Source organism: Echiichthys vipera (genome assembly GCF_963691815.1).
Source record: "Echiichthys vipera genome assembly, chromosome: 4".
Classification (NCBI taxonomy): Eukaryota; Metazoa; Chordata; class Actinopteri; order Perciformes; family Trachinidae; genus Echiichthys; species Echiichthys vipera.
Window position 1 is genome coordinate 30,495,582 of NC_139829.1, and position 19,541 is coordinate 30,515,122.

Consider the following 19,541-nt stretch of genomic DNA (forward strand, 5'->3'; position numbering starts at 1 on the left):
TGGGGGTCAATGAGAAACTACTGTATTGTGCAAACTGCTCCTAGTGGACACTTGGAGAACTGCATTTTTTGGCATTTCCTGATTGGATCAACCAGGAAGTCGCTGTGGTGGGGGCTTGGTTTCTTGGTGTCAGCCTAACACTTTGAAAACCTCTTACAGACAGTGGAGTCGACCCCTGCTGTTCACTACAATAAATGCAGGTTAGGTTAGGTTAGTTCAGTATCTCTCTCTCACTCTCACACACACACACACACACACACACACACACACACACACACACACACACACACACACACACACACACACACACACACACACACACACACACACACACACACACACACACACACACACACACAGGGTTGACCAGAGCCCTCCCACCCAACTTCTCTGAACAACAGCCGGACAGACAGGACAAGAAGGCTCTTTACCAAATCCTGAACACAGAGGATTAGATAACGATTGCAACAGATAAAAAGCTCACGCAGACCATTCCCGTCACACACCGAGCTGCTCTGCTGCTGCTGCTGTGAAGCCCTGAACCCGAAGAAAGAGCAGAAATGTCCGCATGTGAGTTTGAATCCCTGGAGAAGTCTCTGGAGGCTCATCTGCCAGAGGCCGAGCTGTCAGAGGTGAAACGCATCTTATTCGGGAAGGACACAAAGTGAGTTGTGGCGAGAGGAGTGAACTAAGCATACGGATCATATTCATTTGTATTTTACCATGCTTTTTCTCTTCAGTGTGTTCCTGGTAAATTATTATTGTGCTGAGTGGACTTTGCTCAGTTGTGTTAAACACACAACCTTTAACCTGTGCAAAGAAAGGATTATATAAAATGTTTCAAACTTTAGTTTCTGGGTCCAAGGAGGGCGCACAATTACGCAAAATACCTTATAATGGTGTTATTGCTGGAAAGCATGCTAGAGAGGGGTATTAGTCCACACTTCTATTGATTTATGGGTCACATCTCCAGTTATGCACAAGAATATTGCACTGAATATTTCACTTCTTGCATGGTCAGAACATACTGATAGAATCAATCCAAAAATGGGGGTTTGCATTCATCTAACGAGACAATGTGCACCATTCGTACCGTTTAATATCCTGGAACCAGTCTGTAGATCATTAATATTATCCCACCTACATTACTGTTCAGTGGTCTGGGCCTCAGCCACAAAAAATAGGGTTGTACAGAACAGGGCTAGTGGGCTTGTTTAAAGAGAGTACTAATTATTTTTTGTAATGTTCCTGTGAATATTCTCATGTGTCCAGGTCGTCGTTATCCCCAAAGCAATTTCAGTCGAAAGCAACTGGACTTGGTTATTTGTCTAGGAAGACGTTTTCACCTTTCACCCAAGAGGCTTCGTGTGTTTACTGCAGATTTGGTCGATGAAAAGATTCAAAAACAGTCGACAAGACACACAAAAACTCAGAGGTCTATGGAAAGATTTGTAAACAAAGCGACGCATCGCGATGACGTCAATCAATGCGTGTGGCGTGTTACGGCGTGATGACGTATAGGCAGCAAGAAGCATTTGTGCCGAGGCCCAGGTAGCGTGAGTACAAACAGGCCTGGAGGGGGGGACAAGTACCCTAAAGCACGGGGCACAGTACAGATGGACAGTGTGAGTGCGCCCTGAAAGTCTTCTGGTCACTTGCTGTAATTTCCAGGAGCAGGATCTCACAGTGAAGTATACACAGAACGTCTCCCTGTTGAGTTACAGGTGCACTCACACTGTCCATCCGTACCGTTAGGCCTGAGAGACACCTGACCCATTATAACATTGTTCAACCATTACAAGGCATCAGTGTTACATCTTCTCCCTCTCTTCTCGTGTGAACACTCATGAAGGATCTTCTCTGTCACAGGCAGTTGGACCTCCCGGCGTGTGCTGTGAACGCTGCCTCTGAACGGGACTTTGAGCTGAAGGGGTTCAGGTTTGAGGCTGCGCAGGAACAACTGAGGCCTCCCAGGAGGATCCGCGTTGGACTCATTCAGAACTGCATTGTTCTGCCCACTGATGCCCCCATCCTGGACCAGGTCAGGACTCAAACGCACGTTACGAAACACACCTGTTGTTGCATTTTCAGTGGGACAGAGACACACTGGATGTTCACCCTCTGGTTGTCCCCTCTACAGGTCAATGCCATGCATAATCGGGTTGCTGAAATAGTTGAAGTGGCAGCCATGTGCGGAGTAAACATCGTCTGCTTTCAGGAGACCTGGAGTGAGTGCGTTCATGAGTCAGAAGTACACATTACACATTAGCCAGTAAAAGAGACTAACCTGTGTTTTGCTGTTCGCAGCCATGCCCTTTGCCTTCTGCACCCGCGAGAAACATCCATGGACGGAGTTCGCAGAGTCTGCTGAAGAAGGAAACACCACACGCTTCTGCCAGGAGGTGAGGTCACGGATGTCTGCCACGGTGCAATGACGTGCTTTACTACAGTAGCCTATAACACTGTGGTTGTGTCATTAGCTGGCCAAAAAATACAACATGGTGGTTGTTTCTCCAATTCTGGAGCGAGAGGGGCTGCACAGCACTCTGTGGAACACGGCCGTGGTGATCTCCAACTCTGGAAATGTGCTGGGAAAGAGCAGGAAGAACCATATTCCCAGGGTCGGGGACTTTAATGAGGTTAGTGTGTCATCTCCGTGTATGCACCTGTATGAAATCAGGCGTTTGTGTTGTTAACTGAGCTTCTTTCACACTCAGTCTACGTATTATATGGAGGGCGACACCGGCCACACAGTGTTCCAGACGCAGTTTGGGAACATTGCTGTGAATATTTGCTACGGGCGCCATCACCCTCTCAACTGGTTCATGTACAGTATGAATGGAGCGGAGATCATCTTCAACCCCTCAGCTACCGTTGGAGCTCTCAGGTGAGGGACAAAATGGAGAATGCATTATTTCCGGCATGGCTGTATCATTATTTTCTATAAGGTCCCGTCTCAAAAATGCCCTGCCTCTGTTTCTTCCTCTCTCTCTGCACTATGCACACTCTCTTCCTATGCTTGATGTTTATACGGCCCGTGACTGCTGTGTGATGATTTGATTAGACATAAATGACTTTAGGAATAGGCAAAATTCAATATTGTGCTTTAGAAGAACATATACTTCTCCTAATTCCCCCCAAAACTCGACCCGTTGCTGCTGTTATATACTGTACTGAAGCTGTCCTTATGTGTGTAAGGGATAATGTAGAGCAGGGGGTCTAACTTAGGCCCTAGGGCCAGAACCAGCACAAACCAAAGGGTCAAATCCGGCCCACTGGATGAAATGTCTTTAAAGTATCCTGACTCCGCCAGGTGGATTGATTCGCATCTGCTCAGCAGATCCATCTGGGAACTCTCGTCTGGAGATCTTTAGGAAGAGGCGAAAATACTGGTTTCTGATTGGATAAACCATCTATCACCCACATTCTGACCAAATGTTGCCAATGTTTGCCACGTCCAGCGTCGAGGCAACAATTAACACTTGTTCTTGTCTACAGTGAGCCCATGTGGTCGATAGAGGCCAGGAATGCAGCAATAGCGAACCACTGCTTCACCTGTGCAATCAACCGTGTTGGGACGGTGAGTCACTCTCTGCAATCACACTCATAAACGTGAACACACTCGTCTGATAAACAACAGCATATGAGAACACGCAGAATCGTGCCTTTGTCACTCAAGTGCAGGGCCGAAGACAGATTTTAGACCAACTGAGGGGACCGAGGGGACGTAGGTGACAGAGGGGCGTAAAAATGTTCGGCCAACTTTACAGGAGAGCCGAAACAAAAAGTGACCACACTTTGTTTATTAAGTTTAATATTTAATATCGTACTCTGTGTCATCTTCAGTATGTGTGTGTATTATAACAATATAAAGAATAATATAATATTTTATTCAGATAAATATCTCTGTAATAAAAATATGCTTTGTTAGATTTAGAACAAGGAGAATTGAAGAATGACAAATGGAAGTTATTATTATTGTTATTGTTAGAAGGCAAGTGTTATTTCAGTAATATTTATTATAAAAGAGGTGGAATAAAATACGTTTATACTTCTTCCCACGTAAACAGAACTTAAATTTTTCAGTTTACTTTGTTATTGTACATTTATTTTTCTCTCTGTTTGTATTGTTTATTGTATATTTAATTTTCTTTATGACTGCATATTAATTTACAATCATTTTGTTTTTTTCACATATTCAAAATGAACTATCTCAACTAAACTAAATATTAAAACTTCATAAACATGTGGGCGACAATATACTAAATAAACACCTGATTTTAAGAGCACTTACGTCCGTTTCGCCCTAAATAGTTCAGTGTTTGGTTAATAACTCTGGAGTGGTTTAGAATTGACTTTATTTTCATATATATATATATATTCAAATAACTCATTTTTGTCCAAAATGTCACTTACTTACATGTGGCTGTGTTTTTAATAGAAGTGTGTTCTACTAATGTGGTTTAGGATGAAAACATTCATCATTTTGTAACATAAAAGGTTATTTTTTTTGGTAAATGTTGAATAAAAAATAAGCAAATAAAAGCCCCTTAAAGTGTAGATGGTAAAATGTCGTCATCACTGATTATTCAGATTATTCAGATTATAATAACGAAGACTATTTACACACAAAATCTCCCTATTCCTCCTTTTTTCTCCACACAGGAACATTTCAAAAGTGAATTCACATCTGGTGACGGACAAAAAGGTGAGATTTATTTTCTATAATTTATTTTCATTTAGCATTTTAACCTGCACATACAGTTTGAGTTAGTACGTTTATTCTTACATGGATCATACATCTAACATGGATGTTTTTTTAAATGTTGCATTTTGTATTTGATCTATCAGTGTATTCCTTCCTAGTCAGCCATGTGTACTCCCTATAAACAGCACGGTGATGACAGACTCCTGACTTTTGCAGCTCACCATGACTTCGGTCACTTCTACGGATCCAGTTATGTGGCTGCTGCTGACGGCAGCCGCACCCCGGGGCTCTCCAGGACCCGTGACGGTCTGCTGGTGGTGGAGATGGATCTCAACCTGAACAGACAGATCAGTGACAAATGGAGCTTTAAGGTAAAAAGAACTAGGAACAGCATGAGCGACCTCCTCCCTGTATGTCACATGTTGACCTACTATAATAAATAATAATAATAATAATAATAACTTGTACTTACATAGCGCCTTTATGGTACCCAAGGTCGCTTAACAATTGGGGGAGGTTAGGGGTGAGAGGAGCTACAAAGTCCAGGCTGAGAGAGAGGGCACGGTTGTAATGTTCCACCATGTCATCAACTGTTTGGTCGGGGTGGTGGGTGGCGAGATTGGTCGCCAGGGAGTCAGATAGAATAATAAAGGTTGTGTTTATTTGTTCATGCAATGATTAAAGAGCTGAATATTAGACGTACTCGCTGAAGAGGTAAAGGTTCTTGGGGGGTGTTGTAATAATGTGAACATCATTGTGTCAAACATACATGGAGTGCTGTTAGTCTACCTCTTGACTGTATCTTTGCAGATGACTGGGCGCTATTCTGAATACGCAGAGGAGCTTACCAAGGCTGTCAGACGTGACTTCAAACCCAACATAGTGAAGGAGTAGATGATATTAAACTAATGAAGTCCACTTCTTTTCTATGTCTCTGTTTGGTTTGTTTGAATTTTGTTGGTTTTACCATTTTATCACAGGAAACTAGATTCAAAGTCAAACCGGTGTTCTTTATAAGTGGATGACTAACTTATCTTAATGTTGCTGAAGCCACTAGTGCCAATTATGGCTTCGTGGTAAAGCATGTTCAAGGTCGGATAGTGTAAAAAGGGAGATTTTCCATGTCTTTTTTTATAATACAGCAGGTGCGAGGTGCTACATAAACACAGTGGAAGTAACAAAACGCTCATATACTTTATTGGAAATTGTGGCGTATAGCAGGAAGAATGCATTGAAATTGATCCCTCCTTTGCGTTTACAGTGTAAAACCAATCGAGAGGCCACTGTTATTGTGGCGGATTAATGGATTTTAGCCATTTTCACTCAATCCACAAAGAAAAGCAAAGCCTGTATTCAGAAACGGTGCCTTTAAACGAGCCGTCAGGACTTCTGTGCGGTTATGATGTTTGCCACCATAATTATCATTTTCATATTCTGTCACCTTAGCTGTGCTTGTTTCTACTATTCTGCTGTATTAACTGTCTTAACATATACGTCATATTCACATTACTATAGATATTATTAGAGTTACTGTTAGGCTTTGCTTGCATCTCTGGAAGTGTCTGTCCATCTTTGTCTCTCTCTGTCCATCTGTTCTCTCTCTCCGGTGCAGACAGATGTGCGTCCTCCACAGAGCTGGGTCTGTCTGACGTTCCTGTCTGTTATAGTGAAGGTTTTCAACGCCACCGTACTCTACGGGGGAATTGTTGGGTCTATGTAAATCATAAATAAGTCATTGAGTGTGGTCTTTACCTACTCTGTAAAGTGTCCTGAGATAACTTTGGTTATGATTCGACACTGTAAATAAAATTGAATTGAATTGAATTGAATTATGTCACAACTGTTTCATATATAGGTAGAAAGTGCAGCTAGTTATTCCCTGGACGCAGCAAAGACAGAAAAAAAGACGGGGATGAAGCATGTGTTCAAATCCTTTAATCACAACTTAGAATAAACGCAGCTCTATGTTTAATAAAAAATAGTTTGTGGTTTAAAACTTGCAGTTTGTTCTTAGCAAAAACAAGAAAAACATAACCAGGAAGAAATCCCTTTACACAGATTCAGAAAAAAGCAATCTCGTGATAATTGTTTTATTTAAATAACATATAATTATGTCTGGTTTGAACTGTGTAGTGCAAAAACTCAACTTAGTGCATTCTACCAAAATTAAAACAGCAAAGTAGAAGACGCGGACACGACGTAGTCTTCATTACCTCCAACAGAGAACACCGTCAGAGTTACACCTTTGTTCTTCACTCGATCCAAACAACCGTACGACGTGTCCATCTATCCACGACAGTTGTGTTCCAGTATATCAATCCACCGTCCGTGTTCTTCTGCGGGCAGCTTGAGTCCATAGGCAAACTACGGGGTATTGCATTGAATTAGCTGTCGTTTGATGCGCATGTCACACTCAACGCGTTAATTACCTGAGACTCTCAAAACACAACTACTTCCTGTATTCCCTCATCAGAGTAGAAAGTGACAGAGGTGGGTTAGGAGGGGTTTTCTGTTAAAGGCAAGTGGATGTGCGACTGGTGGCTGCGGATGAGCCTCTTCAGGACCCTGAACAGGACGAATTAACTGGATATACTAAATGGATATACTGATGTCGTCATCGTCGGCTTACATTTAAACTATTTCCGGGTTATTCCTATTCTATGTCATGATTCCCACATTTCATCCACTGTGGTTTCACAACTCTGAAATACTTAGCTCATGGTTTTAGATTTCAAATGATGCACATCTCCAAAAAAGTGGATGTAAAAAAAAAAAAAAAATCCAACGGAGGTTATCGAAACTCAGCTACTGATCCTTGAGGGGTCGAGTGGTGTGGACTACAGAGGGAGTAAGAGCCATGAATCTGCAGCAGTCGTGTCATCAGTCTAAGTCATCAGTTGGGCTTATTAGCACCGGAGAGGACGGCCCAGGGGATCTGCGTCAACAGGAGGAGCCACTAATTCACGCCCGCCGACCTGCCACTACAACGACGAGCGGAGGAAGAGTGAAATGCAAAAAAAGGTCTCTGTCCATCAACTCTCCTTAAAGATCAACAGGATGTCTTCATCTGTCCCATAGCTCCTCCGAGCCTCCTCAAAGTTACGGATGCTGGTGCAGCACACCCCTGAAAACAAACAGAAACACACACACACGCGCACACACACACACACACACACACACACACACACACACACACACACACACACACACACACACACACACACACACACACACACACACACACACACACACACACACACACACACACACACACACACACACACACACACACACACACACACACACACACACACACACACACACACACACACACACACGGACACACATAAACATGTCAGTTACAAAACAGGCAAAGTCTGTGTTCCCTTTAGTGTCCCATGAGGCGAACTTTATGGTTTTGAGTAAAATAGCTCAAAATCGAAAAGAGAGCTGAGGAAGGCAAAGCTCTCGATCTACCGGTCAATCTTGGTTCCTACCCTCACCTGTGGTCATGAAAGCTGGGTCATGACCGAAAGAACGAGGTCGCGGGTACAAGCGGCCGAAATGTGTTTTCCCAGGAGGGGGGCTGGAGTCTCCCTTAGAGAGAGGGGGAGAAGTTCAGCATCCGTGAGGAACTCAGAGTAGAGCCGCTGCTCCTTTGCGTTGAAAGGAGCCAGTTGAGGTGGTTCAGGATCATCTAGTAAGGATGAACCCTGGGCGCCTCCCTAGGGAGGTGTTCCAGGCACGTCCAGCTGGGAAGAGGCCTCGGGGAAGACCCAGGACCAGGTGGAGAGATTAGATCTCCACACTGGCCTGGGAACGCCTCAGGATCCCCCAGTTAGAGCTGGTTAATGTGGCCCGGGAAAGGGAAGTTTGGGGTCCCCTGCTAAAGCTGCTGTCCCGCGACCCGACCCAGGATGAATTGCAATGAAAGGAGGTACGGACTTTCAGGAATTAAACTTTCACTTAAGTCTGAGACTGTTCCAAACATTGTTGTTGATTGTTTTGAATGCAGAAATGAAGTGATATCTAAAAAGTCTACATTTCTAACAAAACCATTCATTTGAGGCTTCTAAAGGAAATTGACTAAAATATGCTATAATGTAAGGCTACATCTGTTCAATAGACCTGCTATAGAGAAATATGGCAAACAAAATATCACAACAGCTCTATGTTTAATAAAAAATAGTTTGTGGCTTAAAACTTGCGGTTCGTTCTCAGCAAAAACAAAAAATCCCTTTACATGGATTCAGAAAGGTAATTGCCACGGGCTGCTTGTGCTTTGGACGTCTGAGATTACTCACGGTCAGAATACGCAGGGTTGTTGTAGAACACGCAGCCAGAGGTCCTGTTGAAGCCACACACCACCACAAAGTGACCCTGGTACTCGGGCTTCCTGCAGAAACACTTCTGGCCCACAGGCAGGAAGCAGCAGTATTTGACAGGCGAAGAGCACAGTTCACACGTCAAGACCACGGCGTTGACCAGCACTATGGCGACGTGGCCCTGCTCCAGGTGAGACTGGATCTCCTGAACTGTCACAGAGCTGTGAGAAGACATCAACAAATACACGCCAGGTGTTGGGTTTAAACTGTCTAAGGCAAACGTCGGTGGCTTGTCCGAGTGAATAAGTAAGAGGACTCACCTCTTCTTCACCTCAACACCTTTGCTCTCCGCTTTGAGGAAGAGCTCGTTCACCCGGTCTTCTTCTGTATCAAAGTGTTTCTTGTAGAAGGACTGGAAAACAAAAGACAACAAAGACACTATCACACACACACACACACCACCGACGAACATTCAAATCTGGTTAGGGCAGTACTGATGGATCAGATGGGGCTGGGCGATGACCAAATTCATAACCTCATAATATGATAGAGCATGTTTTCTGGTAATTCAATAAATAAATAGTCTAAATGAAATAACCACATGCTTGAACCTATTTTGTATACTCCTGTGTGAACAAATACTTGACAAATGTAAAGTGCTGAGTATTTTCTCATTATTAACAAGAACTTAAGCGCAAAGTTAACGTATGTAAAAGGAAAACAACAGAGAAAAGTAAATACGACAGGGCTGGACAGTAAAAGTTGCCAGGTTGCCATTGACAACCATTTAGAGAAATTGGCAACCTAATATTTGTTGTGTCAATCACTTTTTAGCATATAAACAATAGGGACAGCAAACAACAAAACATGCACCTGCCAAAAAATAAGTTCATATTTGCTGCTGTTATTGCCGTTACAGTCAGAACCGGGACCAAACAACAACACTGCGTGTGAGCTGCTGCATTTGTTTTAGAGACAATGGTGAAGCAAATTAAGTTGTGCAAACTGATTCCACTGATGAAGAACCAGATGCCCCTGAACACAAAGGAAATCTGTACATTTTTTGGGCCAAAAAAAGAAAAAAGAACACTAAGTGACGAAGCCTGAGGCCCCCAAAGGTCGAGGCTCCCGGGCCACAGCCCAATTTGGGATCCGGGCTTGGCTGTAACGGTTACAGCTAACGGTAACTGTCAGTCAAACTCCTCTAATACTTGTTTTTGTGGTGCGATTTGCTGGAGGGGATGTGTTCAAACAGGCTCAAACAGACTCCGGTCTCCTGTAGGCTACTGGGCCGGGTCTGACCAACCTGGCAACGTGAGTGCTTTTAATTATTTTCTGTTGTTGCGACTACGACGTTGAGACACTAGATGGCGTTGTTCTGCTCATTCTCCATATTCAACCTTTAACTGTTAGTGTTGAGCCCTCTATAATAGACATTTTTATATTGTTTTGTTGATATATCGTCATATGGCCCAGACCCAGCTTAGACACAGCAAAGTACCTGATTCCTAAAGCCCTTGTCCACGCCGAGAGTCTGTGTGCAAAAACAATGTTTGATTCCTAGATGACACATGAGGTAGGCCAGGTCAATAGTCCAGACACTCTCCGTCAGCTTGAGCTCCCAGCATGCTCTCTGGAACTCCTCATCACTGACTGGATGGAGGTACCTGCAAGAACGGACAGTTAGAGACTGTGAATCACTATGGGCTAATGTCAAGCAGCCCTGTGTTACTTCTATCAGGTAGTACCATTTCAATATCATCTTCATGGTGATGACTGGAGTTATTCGGAACACTTTTGCCAGACTACATAATAGTGTTGCACGGTAAACCGATACTAGAAAGGTACCGCGATACCCATCCATCAAAAAGGACACTTTATCACGTTTCATTAGTATCGATACTTTATGAAGTTTGTGCGACTGCGGGGCAACGTGTCTGTGTGCAGCTGCTCTCTGCTTTATCACTGTCTGCAGCCAGAGTGGGCGTGGTTTCATGGTGACATTTCACTGACACAGCGAGAGAGACATGGCTGACAGTGGCTCGAGTGCTCCTGTCAACGCAAGTGCTTACATTGGCGACAGTAAGGGCAAGCCCACAGACACCACAAAGCCTGTCTGATCAACGACCGACCTGGAGAAACATCGAGCTGACAGACACATGGACGCAACGTTAACACTGGAGACATTAACTTTACTATAACATGCGCTGGTGTTCACAAGTATGCAGCTGATCAAGCCCACACCACAGCGATTTCCTGATTGATCCAATACAGAAGTGCCAAAAACTGCAGTTCCCCCGAGTGTCCACTAGAAGTAGTTTGCACAATAGAGCAGTTTCTCATTGACCCCCATGTTAAACAGGCCGTTTTCACAGCATCATTGAACCTGTTTAAGGCCTGGGACAGTAAAACATTCTAGTCTGTATGTTTACTTCATATCTCCATGACAACACTAAGGGGGTGAATTATTTGTAACAGGCTTGTTTTTATTTTATTGAAGGTTAAAGTTTATGAATAATTAGGGGCGTGGCCTCTTGAGTGACAGCTAGCCGCTAACCCTCACTTCTCCTCGGAGGTATACGTCTGCCAGATGGACGTATAACCCTCCCCCCAACGTCAAATACATGCCCTTTTTTGGTAAGAGGAAATGAGGCGGGGCCAAAGTCTGACGAGATGGCGCCTCCCGTAGGCGAGGACGATTGGATCAAGTTGAGAGAACGGACCCTGACGGAAACGCTACGTCTGTCTATGATGCTGATCAACAACACAACAACGCCAAGAACCTTAAATTAGCCAAAGAACTGTGCAGATAATATAAACATGTTCCTGTTTTCATACGGATGTTCTGTGACAAATCTTTTTATTATTTAAACAGCTGCATAATCATTTCATTGTTGTTATAACAAGTTAAGACGCTATAAAGCTCAGTAGCTTTAACAAATACATATATTTATGCCTGTGAATGTTCTCATTCGTCCAAGTCATCGAGATATTGATATATTTATGTTTATTTTGACTTTTCAAGTTTAAGTAAAATGTGTAAAAAGTGAAAAATAAAAAGAAAGGAATAATTTTCACATTCTGTCATCTAATATGTTTCCCATGACTTTTGATGATGTTTTAGTTTTACACCGTGGTATCGTTTCAGTATCGGTATGGAGATATTTTAGGCAGGTATCGTAGCAAAGTCATAATTTTTTACACACTAAAGCAGAAATAACTGAACATAACGACTTTAGAAGTGAGTAACTTACTTCAGCACCATCCTGGAGCAGGCTAACCCACAGTCCCAGTGGTACAGCTGCCGGATGACAGGTACATCCAGCAACACGTCATCCTCTGGAGAGGAAAAAACACCTTGTTATTATAAGTTAAAACGTTACAATGTTAAGCTAACGTTAGCTTAGCTCACGTCACTCACCTGTCATCCTGCTGTCTTCTTCCTTAGCCCTCTAGCTAAGTCCAGACACGCTTGTTTACAGCACTGAAGCCGGGGTTAGGTTTCTTCATGGATGCTAACTAGCAGGGACAGCTGCACCACTGCAGGGTTAGCTGCCAGGCGAACGCTAGCAACTTGTTGCTGCTTATAGCGAGGCTAGCTCCCCGACACACACCAGTGTGGCACATACAGTTATCAGTTAACTAAACACATAAGGGCTAGAAGTAGGAAAAAAAACTATTTTAGCAAGCTTTGTAACGATGCCTGTGTGTAAAAGGATCTACTTCCTTTCCCAGTATCTGTTTTCTTCTTCTTCTTCTTCTTCTGCTTCTTCTTCGTCTTCTTCTTCTTCTTCGTCCCTGGAGCTGAAAGGTGCATTGCTGCCACCTACTGGACTGGAGTGTGGTGCAAAAAACAAAACAAAACAAGAAAAAAGGAATATACTCCCTGTTTTTCCTGTTATTCTTAAGTAGTAAATTAGAAGATTGTGTACTTTCCTATTCCCTTCATTCTTCTTCATACCTGTAACTGGGGCGGCAGTAGCTCAGTCCATAGGTGACTTGGCTGGGAACCGGAGGGTCGCCGGTTTGAGTACCTGAGTGTGGACCATGAATGGAGTGTGGACTGGTGGCTGGAGAGGTGCCAGTCCATCACCTGGGGACTGCCGAGATGCTGTTGAACAAGGCACCAAACCCCCAACTGCTCGGGGCCCTGGTCACTAACATCTCTCTATTAATTGCATGTACATAGGTCCTGTCTGTGCATGTGTGTGTGTGTGCGTGTGTGTGCAACATGAAAAACAATAATAGAGTGAAAAAAAATTGAATTCCCCCGTTGCGTCTTCTTCAATTTATCAGTGTAATAAACCAGGTTGTGTTTCATCCTTTAGACCTTTTCAAAGTTGTGAACATAAACATTTTAAATGTAAACAAATGTAAACAATATTCTGTCTCCTGGTCACACGCCTTCAAGTGAATTTCCCCTGTTGCCCTAAGGTTGTCGCTATGTCTCACCTGTCCCGTTATCTAAAAATCTTTTATCCCCTCTGCTATTTGTCTCTTAAATTCTTTATAATGATTTTATTCCTTTTACCAGTAAGCTGCTGAAATCAATTGCCCCTGGTGGGATTAATAAAGTTGTCTGAGTCTAAGTCTGATGTGTCCAAGTACAATGCAATGCATTAAAAAATGTATTTTAAAAAAGTGTGTAACACTGACTGCCACCATCTGAAGGATTAAGTGGCTGTTTTTAACATTACACACGCATGGTGGGCGCTACAGCAGCTGGATTTAACCAGGAAAACGTCTCGCTCCAGCGTGTTTAACTTTGAAGCATATTTTCTTTTTACAGGTGTCGCTTCATCCATCTCTCTTCTTCATAACTTACAGGGTTGCCAGATACTATGACAAATATCCCCCACGATCTAACTTGTTTCCTTCACTGTAAAAATCCGGAGATTAGAGATTAGAGTCTCCCGCGTGAACCGGGAGAGTTAAGTATGAGGAACGGTGGGGAGAAGTGTGTCACAATAAGAACGCTTGAACGCAACCCTGATTAAGGGTACGCTTTTAATTTCATAACACACATTGACTTCCATGAACACAGGACAGGTACAATGTCACTTTGGATATAAAGTCTGTAGAAAAACCCTTTTAGTTCACATAGACACTTTGGCATCCCATTGGTCACTGGCGTAGCTTCAATAAAATATTTTTTCTACCAACTCTCTTTCAAGTTTCTTTTAGGTCGCACTCACACTGTCCATCCGCACCGTGCCCGAGCACGTTTCACTGCTAAAGTCTAGTTCGTATGACCAGTGTGACTCCACGGACCGTTTGGGAGAGGTGGGCTTTTGTAAAGCACGTTGGCACATGCACGAGCATGAGTGTGCGCATGTGTACGAGCACGAGGCCTACGGTTGTTCTGACGTCATTTCCTGTGCGCCTGTTGGAACATAGAAAAAAGAAGGAGGGACCATGCGCGGACATTTAAAACAATGGCGGTGAAAGGTTCACGTTGGTGTGATGCGGAGGTGGAGTGTTTACTGCAGATTTGGTCGATGAAAATATTCAAAAACAGTCGACAAGACGCACAAAAACTCTGAGGTCTACGGAAAGATTTGTAAACATAGCGACGTATCGCGATGACGTCATCAATGCGTGTGACGTGTTACGGTGTGATGACGTATAGGCAGCAAGAAGCATTCGCGCCGAGGCCCAGGCAGTGTGAGTACAAACGGGCCAGGGCCGCGGGGGGAGAGGGAGGGGGGGACAAGTACCCTAAAGCACGGGGCACGGGACGGACGGACAGTGTGAGTGCGCCCTTAGATATGAAGTCATGTTGCTGTACACACAGGTAAGAAATAAAGGCTACAGTCGACTGTATACACAATATACATAAAGATATCTTTTTTTCATTGGACAACAAAGACACAGAGACGTGTTAGTTCATCAATAAAACTAATGAAGTACAGTCAATATGTTTAGTATTTCAGTGCTGAATTTTCAAGTATGACATAAAGGCATCTACAACGAATTGTAGAAAAAAAAAAAAAACGTCCACAGTAATGAAGCTACAGTGAAATGAAGAGCAGGAAAAAGTCTTGTTTCATGTTTCTCCAGTTCAACCCTTCAGGATGAGGCTGACGCTGTCATGTTCACTCGTCTGCCCGTCTTTCATTACGCAATCGCTGGCTTCGGACACAAACAATAACTGGCTCCATGCTGCAGTTCTGCTTAATTAAGAACGATAAAGTGATAAAGTCTGCATTGCAGCCATTTAAACGACTGATCCCATTCGACAAAGCCATTAAAAAAGGTCCACAGATTTCATATTTGCCCCAAAATCAAAGTCAAGCCCCCCTTCCTGCAGGTTGCCTTCGTTTGCGTTGTCAAAGCTGTTCTTCCCGTGGATTTGTTTCAGGTGCTTGCGGAGAACTGGCTTGTGAGCGAAGACCATGTCACAGTAGTTGCAGCGGTGTGGCTTGTCCCCACTGTGCAGGTTCAGGTGATCCAGCAAGGAACACTTTTGGGTGAAGGTCTTACCACAGATTTTACACTGGAAGGGCTTGATGCCGGCGTGGACGCGCATGTGTCGGTGCAGGTTGCCCTTCTGGGTGAAGGTCTTGCCGCAAAGCAGGCACATGAACAGCTTGTGCATCTTGAGGTGGTTGGCGTAATTCTCCAGCTGACGAAAGACCCGGGCACACTTCGGGCACTGGTGGTACCACTGTAGAGGTTTGTCGTAGTTCCTCTGGTGCACGCTGTGTTTCTCTGCAGGGGGGTAATTAGGAGGGGGACTGAGTGGGTATCCGGCCACGCCAGGTGGAGCCGTCATTTCACTGCCGCGACTGTCCACCGTGGAGTTGATGAGGGAGTGCTGGGGCTCAGGGGAGTGCAGGGCAGGAGGTGGGCTGGTGGGGAAGTGACCGGTGGTGGAGGTCTCTGCTGCGTCGGACACAGACTCCACTTTTACTATAGTGATGTCGCTCTCAATCACCCCCTGTTTTGGACGTCTGCCTGAGGTCTGAAGAGGAGACATAGGCTGTATGATCACATCATCGTCATCGTCATCATCCTCATCATCTTCGTCATCATCATCGTTGTAATCATCATCGTCATCATCATCATTGCCGTTGTTGTTCTCCTCCCCCTCCTGGTGGACTTTCCGAACCTGAGAGGGCTCTTGCTCTCTCTTGGCCTGGGAGGACAAACCTTCCTCCTTCTTCTCCCTCTTCATCCCAACATCCCCCTCCAGCGTGCGCGCAGACTGAGGTTTGATGAACTTGCTGAGAGCCTGAGTGCACTGTTCCACAATGTGGCCCATTTGGAGGAAGCTGGCCGCTGTCAGGTAATGCACCAGCTCCAGCTCGGGAAACTCCAGCTGACCCGTGTAGCAGGAGAGCAGCAGCTGCCGGCCCACCTCTGCCTCCTGGATCATGGAGATCTGGACCTCCCTCGAGTCCTGCTGAAGGATGAACTGATCCCTCAAGAAAGAGGAGCCGGCAGCAAACACTACCTTGTGACCAGGGACTTCCAGCTGGTTGATGCGCACAGTGACGTCACAGAAGCGTCTCTGGTGTCGCAGGAGGTTCATCTTCTGCAGCATGGAGTCCCCAAATGTGGCGAAGCGGAACTGCAGGATGACCTGGTTTTGGGCCATGGTGAAGTGTGGGCCAGCAGCAGCAGCAGCAGCAGTGTGCCTGTTAAGGAGAAATAAAGAGACTGTGTCATCTCTCCTTAACAGTTCAAGTAGCATGGATTTTAAAGTTCATGCTGTCAAGTCAAGAGATCTTTATTGTCCCCGGAGGGCAAATTGCAGCACAGTCAGCAGCAAAAATAACAGTAAAATGCACAATAATAATGACACATATGATGACAAAGAGCTAATAGATAAAAGAGATGGAATACACAATGACATGAGTGACATGGGACAACAGTTAACAATCATCAATCAACAAACAAAGTGCAACAGTGCCTCACTGGATAAAATAAGGAGTTAAAGTGACCACAGTGCTGTTAATTGTTGAGGCGGCCAACAGCCACTGGAACCCAGGATTTTCTAAATCTGTCAGTCCTGCATCTGGGCACATTAAATCTGCATTAATCTGCTCTACTTCAGATGGCAGGCGGTCTTACCTGCATTTACACGTTTAAATATTTAGTCTAAGAATACACAACTGCAGTCTCTCCTTACATTAAAGTCTATACTCCATTGAAGGGGAAGAATCTAAATATGTTAATATTTGATAATGAAAAGAAATTCTGATATTTCTAAAAAGCAGATCGCTGCAGTGGACGCAGTTCTGATCATATACACTGGAAAACCATTTTTTAAATCAATGAAATCCTTTTAAAATCAATATTTTGTGTCAAATGATTTCTTTAGTAAGTAGCCATATCATTGTGTACAATGACATATCATATAATTTGATATTCAGAATAAAAACTACTATGTATTTAAACCATTTCATTGAATTCTGTCAAACCACTTGTGCAACATAAAGACTAATATTCCTCATTTATCACAAGGCTTATTCTTGAATAATATGTATTTTTTAAATCTATATAATTTAAGTTTTGTAAAAAAACATAAAGAAAACATCAAAAACAGCCTTGTGATACATGAGGAATATTAGTCTTTACGTTGCAAAAGTGGTTTGACACAATGAATGTAATGGTTTACATGCATAATAGTTTATTCCTCATGTGTCGCAAGGCTTGTTTTTGAATAATACATTTGACATTATTTTCGAAGAATAAAAAAATCATACTTAAGTTTATATAAATGTAAGTTTTGTTAGAAAAAAATCATAAAAAAACTAAAATATATATAAAAACATGCCTTGTGATACATGAGGAATATTAGTTTTTATATTGCGAAAGTGGTTTGCCATAATTAATGTAAGGGTTTACATGCAATATAGTTTATTCCTCATGTATCACAAGGGTTATTTTTGAATAATATATTTGTTATGACTTTTCATAAATCAAATATCAAACTTAAATCTATATAGATTCAACTTTTGTAAAGAAAATAAAACCTTGTGATACACATTAATTAGTCTTTACGTTGTTAAAGTGATTTGACATAATTACATATTTTATTTTTGAATAATATATTTTTGATGAATCAAAAATCAAACTTAAGTCTATATAGATTTAAGTTTTGTAAAAAAAATCATTAAAAAAGTCATACAAAAAGATATACATCCAAAATAAGCCTTGGATACATGAGGATTATTAATTTTTACATTGCACAAGTTGTTTGATATAATTCAATGTAATAATTTACATGCATTAAAGTTAATTCGTCATGTATCACAAGGCTTATTTTTTAATTATATGTTTTTTATGCTTTTTCATAAATCAAAAATCAAACTTAAGTCTATATAGATTTAAGTTTTGTAAAGAAAACAAACCATAAAAACATCAAAAACAAGCCTTGTGATACACATTAATGAGTCTTTACGATGCACAGGTGGTCTGACATGATTAAATTAAATGGTTTGAATGCATAAAAGTGTTTTATTATGAATATTAAATGAAATAAATATCAAACTGACTTAATTCTGGTCTGTTAGCATTTTAGCATTTAGCACCTTTGACTCTACCTGACCACTGTTAGCTGTGTCGCCATTCCCAGACGTTATTGAGGAAAAAACGATTATTTATCGTTAAACAGTGCTTAAACCCAAAAAGCCGAATTAAAGTGAACACTTAAACACGATTAAAATACCTTACCTGTCACAGAAATATTGAGTTTTGCCGATAAACAAGACTTTAATGTGAAAATGTCCGATAAATGTAAACAGAGACTGGCAGTTGGTCTTGTCCGAAGCTAGCTTAGCGCTAGCTTAACGATGCTATTTGCTTTCTTTTAGGGGGTAAAGTTTTACTCTTTTGTTAACAGCCAGATAAAATAATACTCTTATATAAAGCTGTTAAACATGCCTACTTTAAACTAGAGCTACATGTAAACAATCAATCACAAACCGCCTCCATGTTTCTGTTTGGCCTCCTCCTCCTCCTCTCTGTCGCTGTTAACCCAAAGCCGTATGCTAACATGCTAACACTGCAGCTAACTAGCTACCTAGCTAGCTACATTACTATGTTTTACGGTGTGTGACGCGGTAATAAGTGCTGTGTACCTGTTAAACCCGTTCAAACCGGCCCGTTAACGAAAGGTTGTCATCGGTAGGACCCTGGTACTGTCTGTCCGGGGATGTTACGGAGCTGCTCCGGATGCAAAACCCATTTAAAGGCCCAGTGTCTCATCATCTCCACTCAAACAGGCTGCTTCATAGATTTAAACAAGCCAAACTGTGCTATTACCACATTAAACTGAAACACAATTGCATCAAAATGGACACAATCAATGGTGATTTTAGTCTCATCATCATCAAAAAACTTAAATCTAAGTTTAGCATAAAATAATTAAAGCATAAAAAACATATATATCAAAAACAAACCTTGTGAAACATGAGGAATATACATTTTTATGTTGTAAAAGTGGTTCGACATAATTCAATTAAATGGTTTTAATGCATAATAGTTTATTCCTCATGTAT

At 42.6% G+C, this 19,541-nt stretch overlaps 3 protein-coding genes across 4 annotated transcripts; 1 reads left to right on the forward strand and 2 right to left on the reverse strand.

Annotated features, from left to right (window-relative positions):
* Positions 1-560: 560 nt before the first annotated feature.
* On the forward strand, positions 561-5,602 carry upb1 (ureidopropionase, beta; the record flags this gene model as incomplete). Its single annotated transcript, XM_083913234.1, has 10 exons — positions 561-664; positions 1,870-2,041; positions 2,141-2,228; positions 2,308-2,402; positions 2,481-2,639; positions 2,718-2,887; positions 3,499-3,580; positions 4,666-4,708; positions 4,925-5,079; positions 5,519-5,602. 10 exons carry the CDS (start codon positions 561-563, stop codon positions 5,600-5,602), a joined length of 1,152 nt encoding a protein of 383 aa, XP_083769360.1.
* A 1,026-nt stretch (positions 5,603-6,628) lies between these two features.
* Positions 6,629-12,777, reverse strand: gucd1 (guanylyl cyclase domain containing 1). The gene is made up of 6 exons (XM_083912447.1): positions 12,455-12,777; positions 12,288-12,372; positions 10,535-10,700; positions 9,354-9,445; positions 9,013-9,254; positions 6,629-7,832 (listed from the first exon to the last, which is right to left on the reverse strand). Exons 1-6 carry the CDS (start codon positions 12,459-12,461, stop codon positions 7,741-7,743), a joined length of 684 nt encoding a protein of 227 aa, XP_083768573.1. The 5' UTR covers positions 12,462-12,777; the 3' UTR covers positions 6,629-7,740.
* Positions 12,778-14,127: 1,350 nt separating this feature from the next.
* zbtb26 (zinc finger and BTB domain containing 26) lies at positions 14,128-19,186 on the reverse strand. 2 transcript variants are annotated; one of them, XM_083912879.1, is made up of 2 exons: positions 19,122-19,186; positions 14,128-16,673 (listed from the first exon to the last, which is right to left on the reverse strand). In XM_083912879.1, exon 2 carries the CDS (start codon positions 16,631-16,633, stop codon positions 15,281-15,283), a length of 1,353 nt encoding a protein of 450 aa, XP_083769005.1. In that variant the 5' UTR covers positions 16,634-16,673; positions 19,122-19,186; the 3' UTR covers positions 14,128-15,280. The 2 variants fall into 2 exon arrangements, with proteins under 2 accessions (XP_083769005.1, XP_083769006.1); XM_083912880.1 differs by lacking the exon at positions 19,122-19,186 and adding an exon at positions 18,715-18,800.
* Between the last annotated feature and the right edge of the window lie 355 nt (positions 19,187-19,541).

Excerpts from the sequence above, each read along its gene's own strand:
- gucd1 (XM_083912447.1), bottom strand. Across the intron at positions 9,255-9,353 it reads GGTGTTGAGGTGAAGAAGAG|CTCTGTGACAGTTCAGGAGA; the intron begins GTGAGTCCTCTT and ends GTCTTCTCACAG. Across the intron at positions 7,833-9,012 it reads CAACCCTGCGTATTCTGACC|GGGTGTGCTGCACCAGCATC; the intron begins GTGAGTAATCTC and ends GTTTGTTTTCAG.
- zbtb26 (XM_083912879.1), bottom strand. The coding sequence starts at position 16,633 with ATGGCCCAAAACCAGGTCATCCTGCAGTTCCGCTTCGCCACATTTGGG.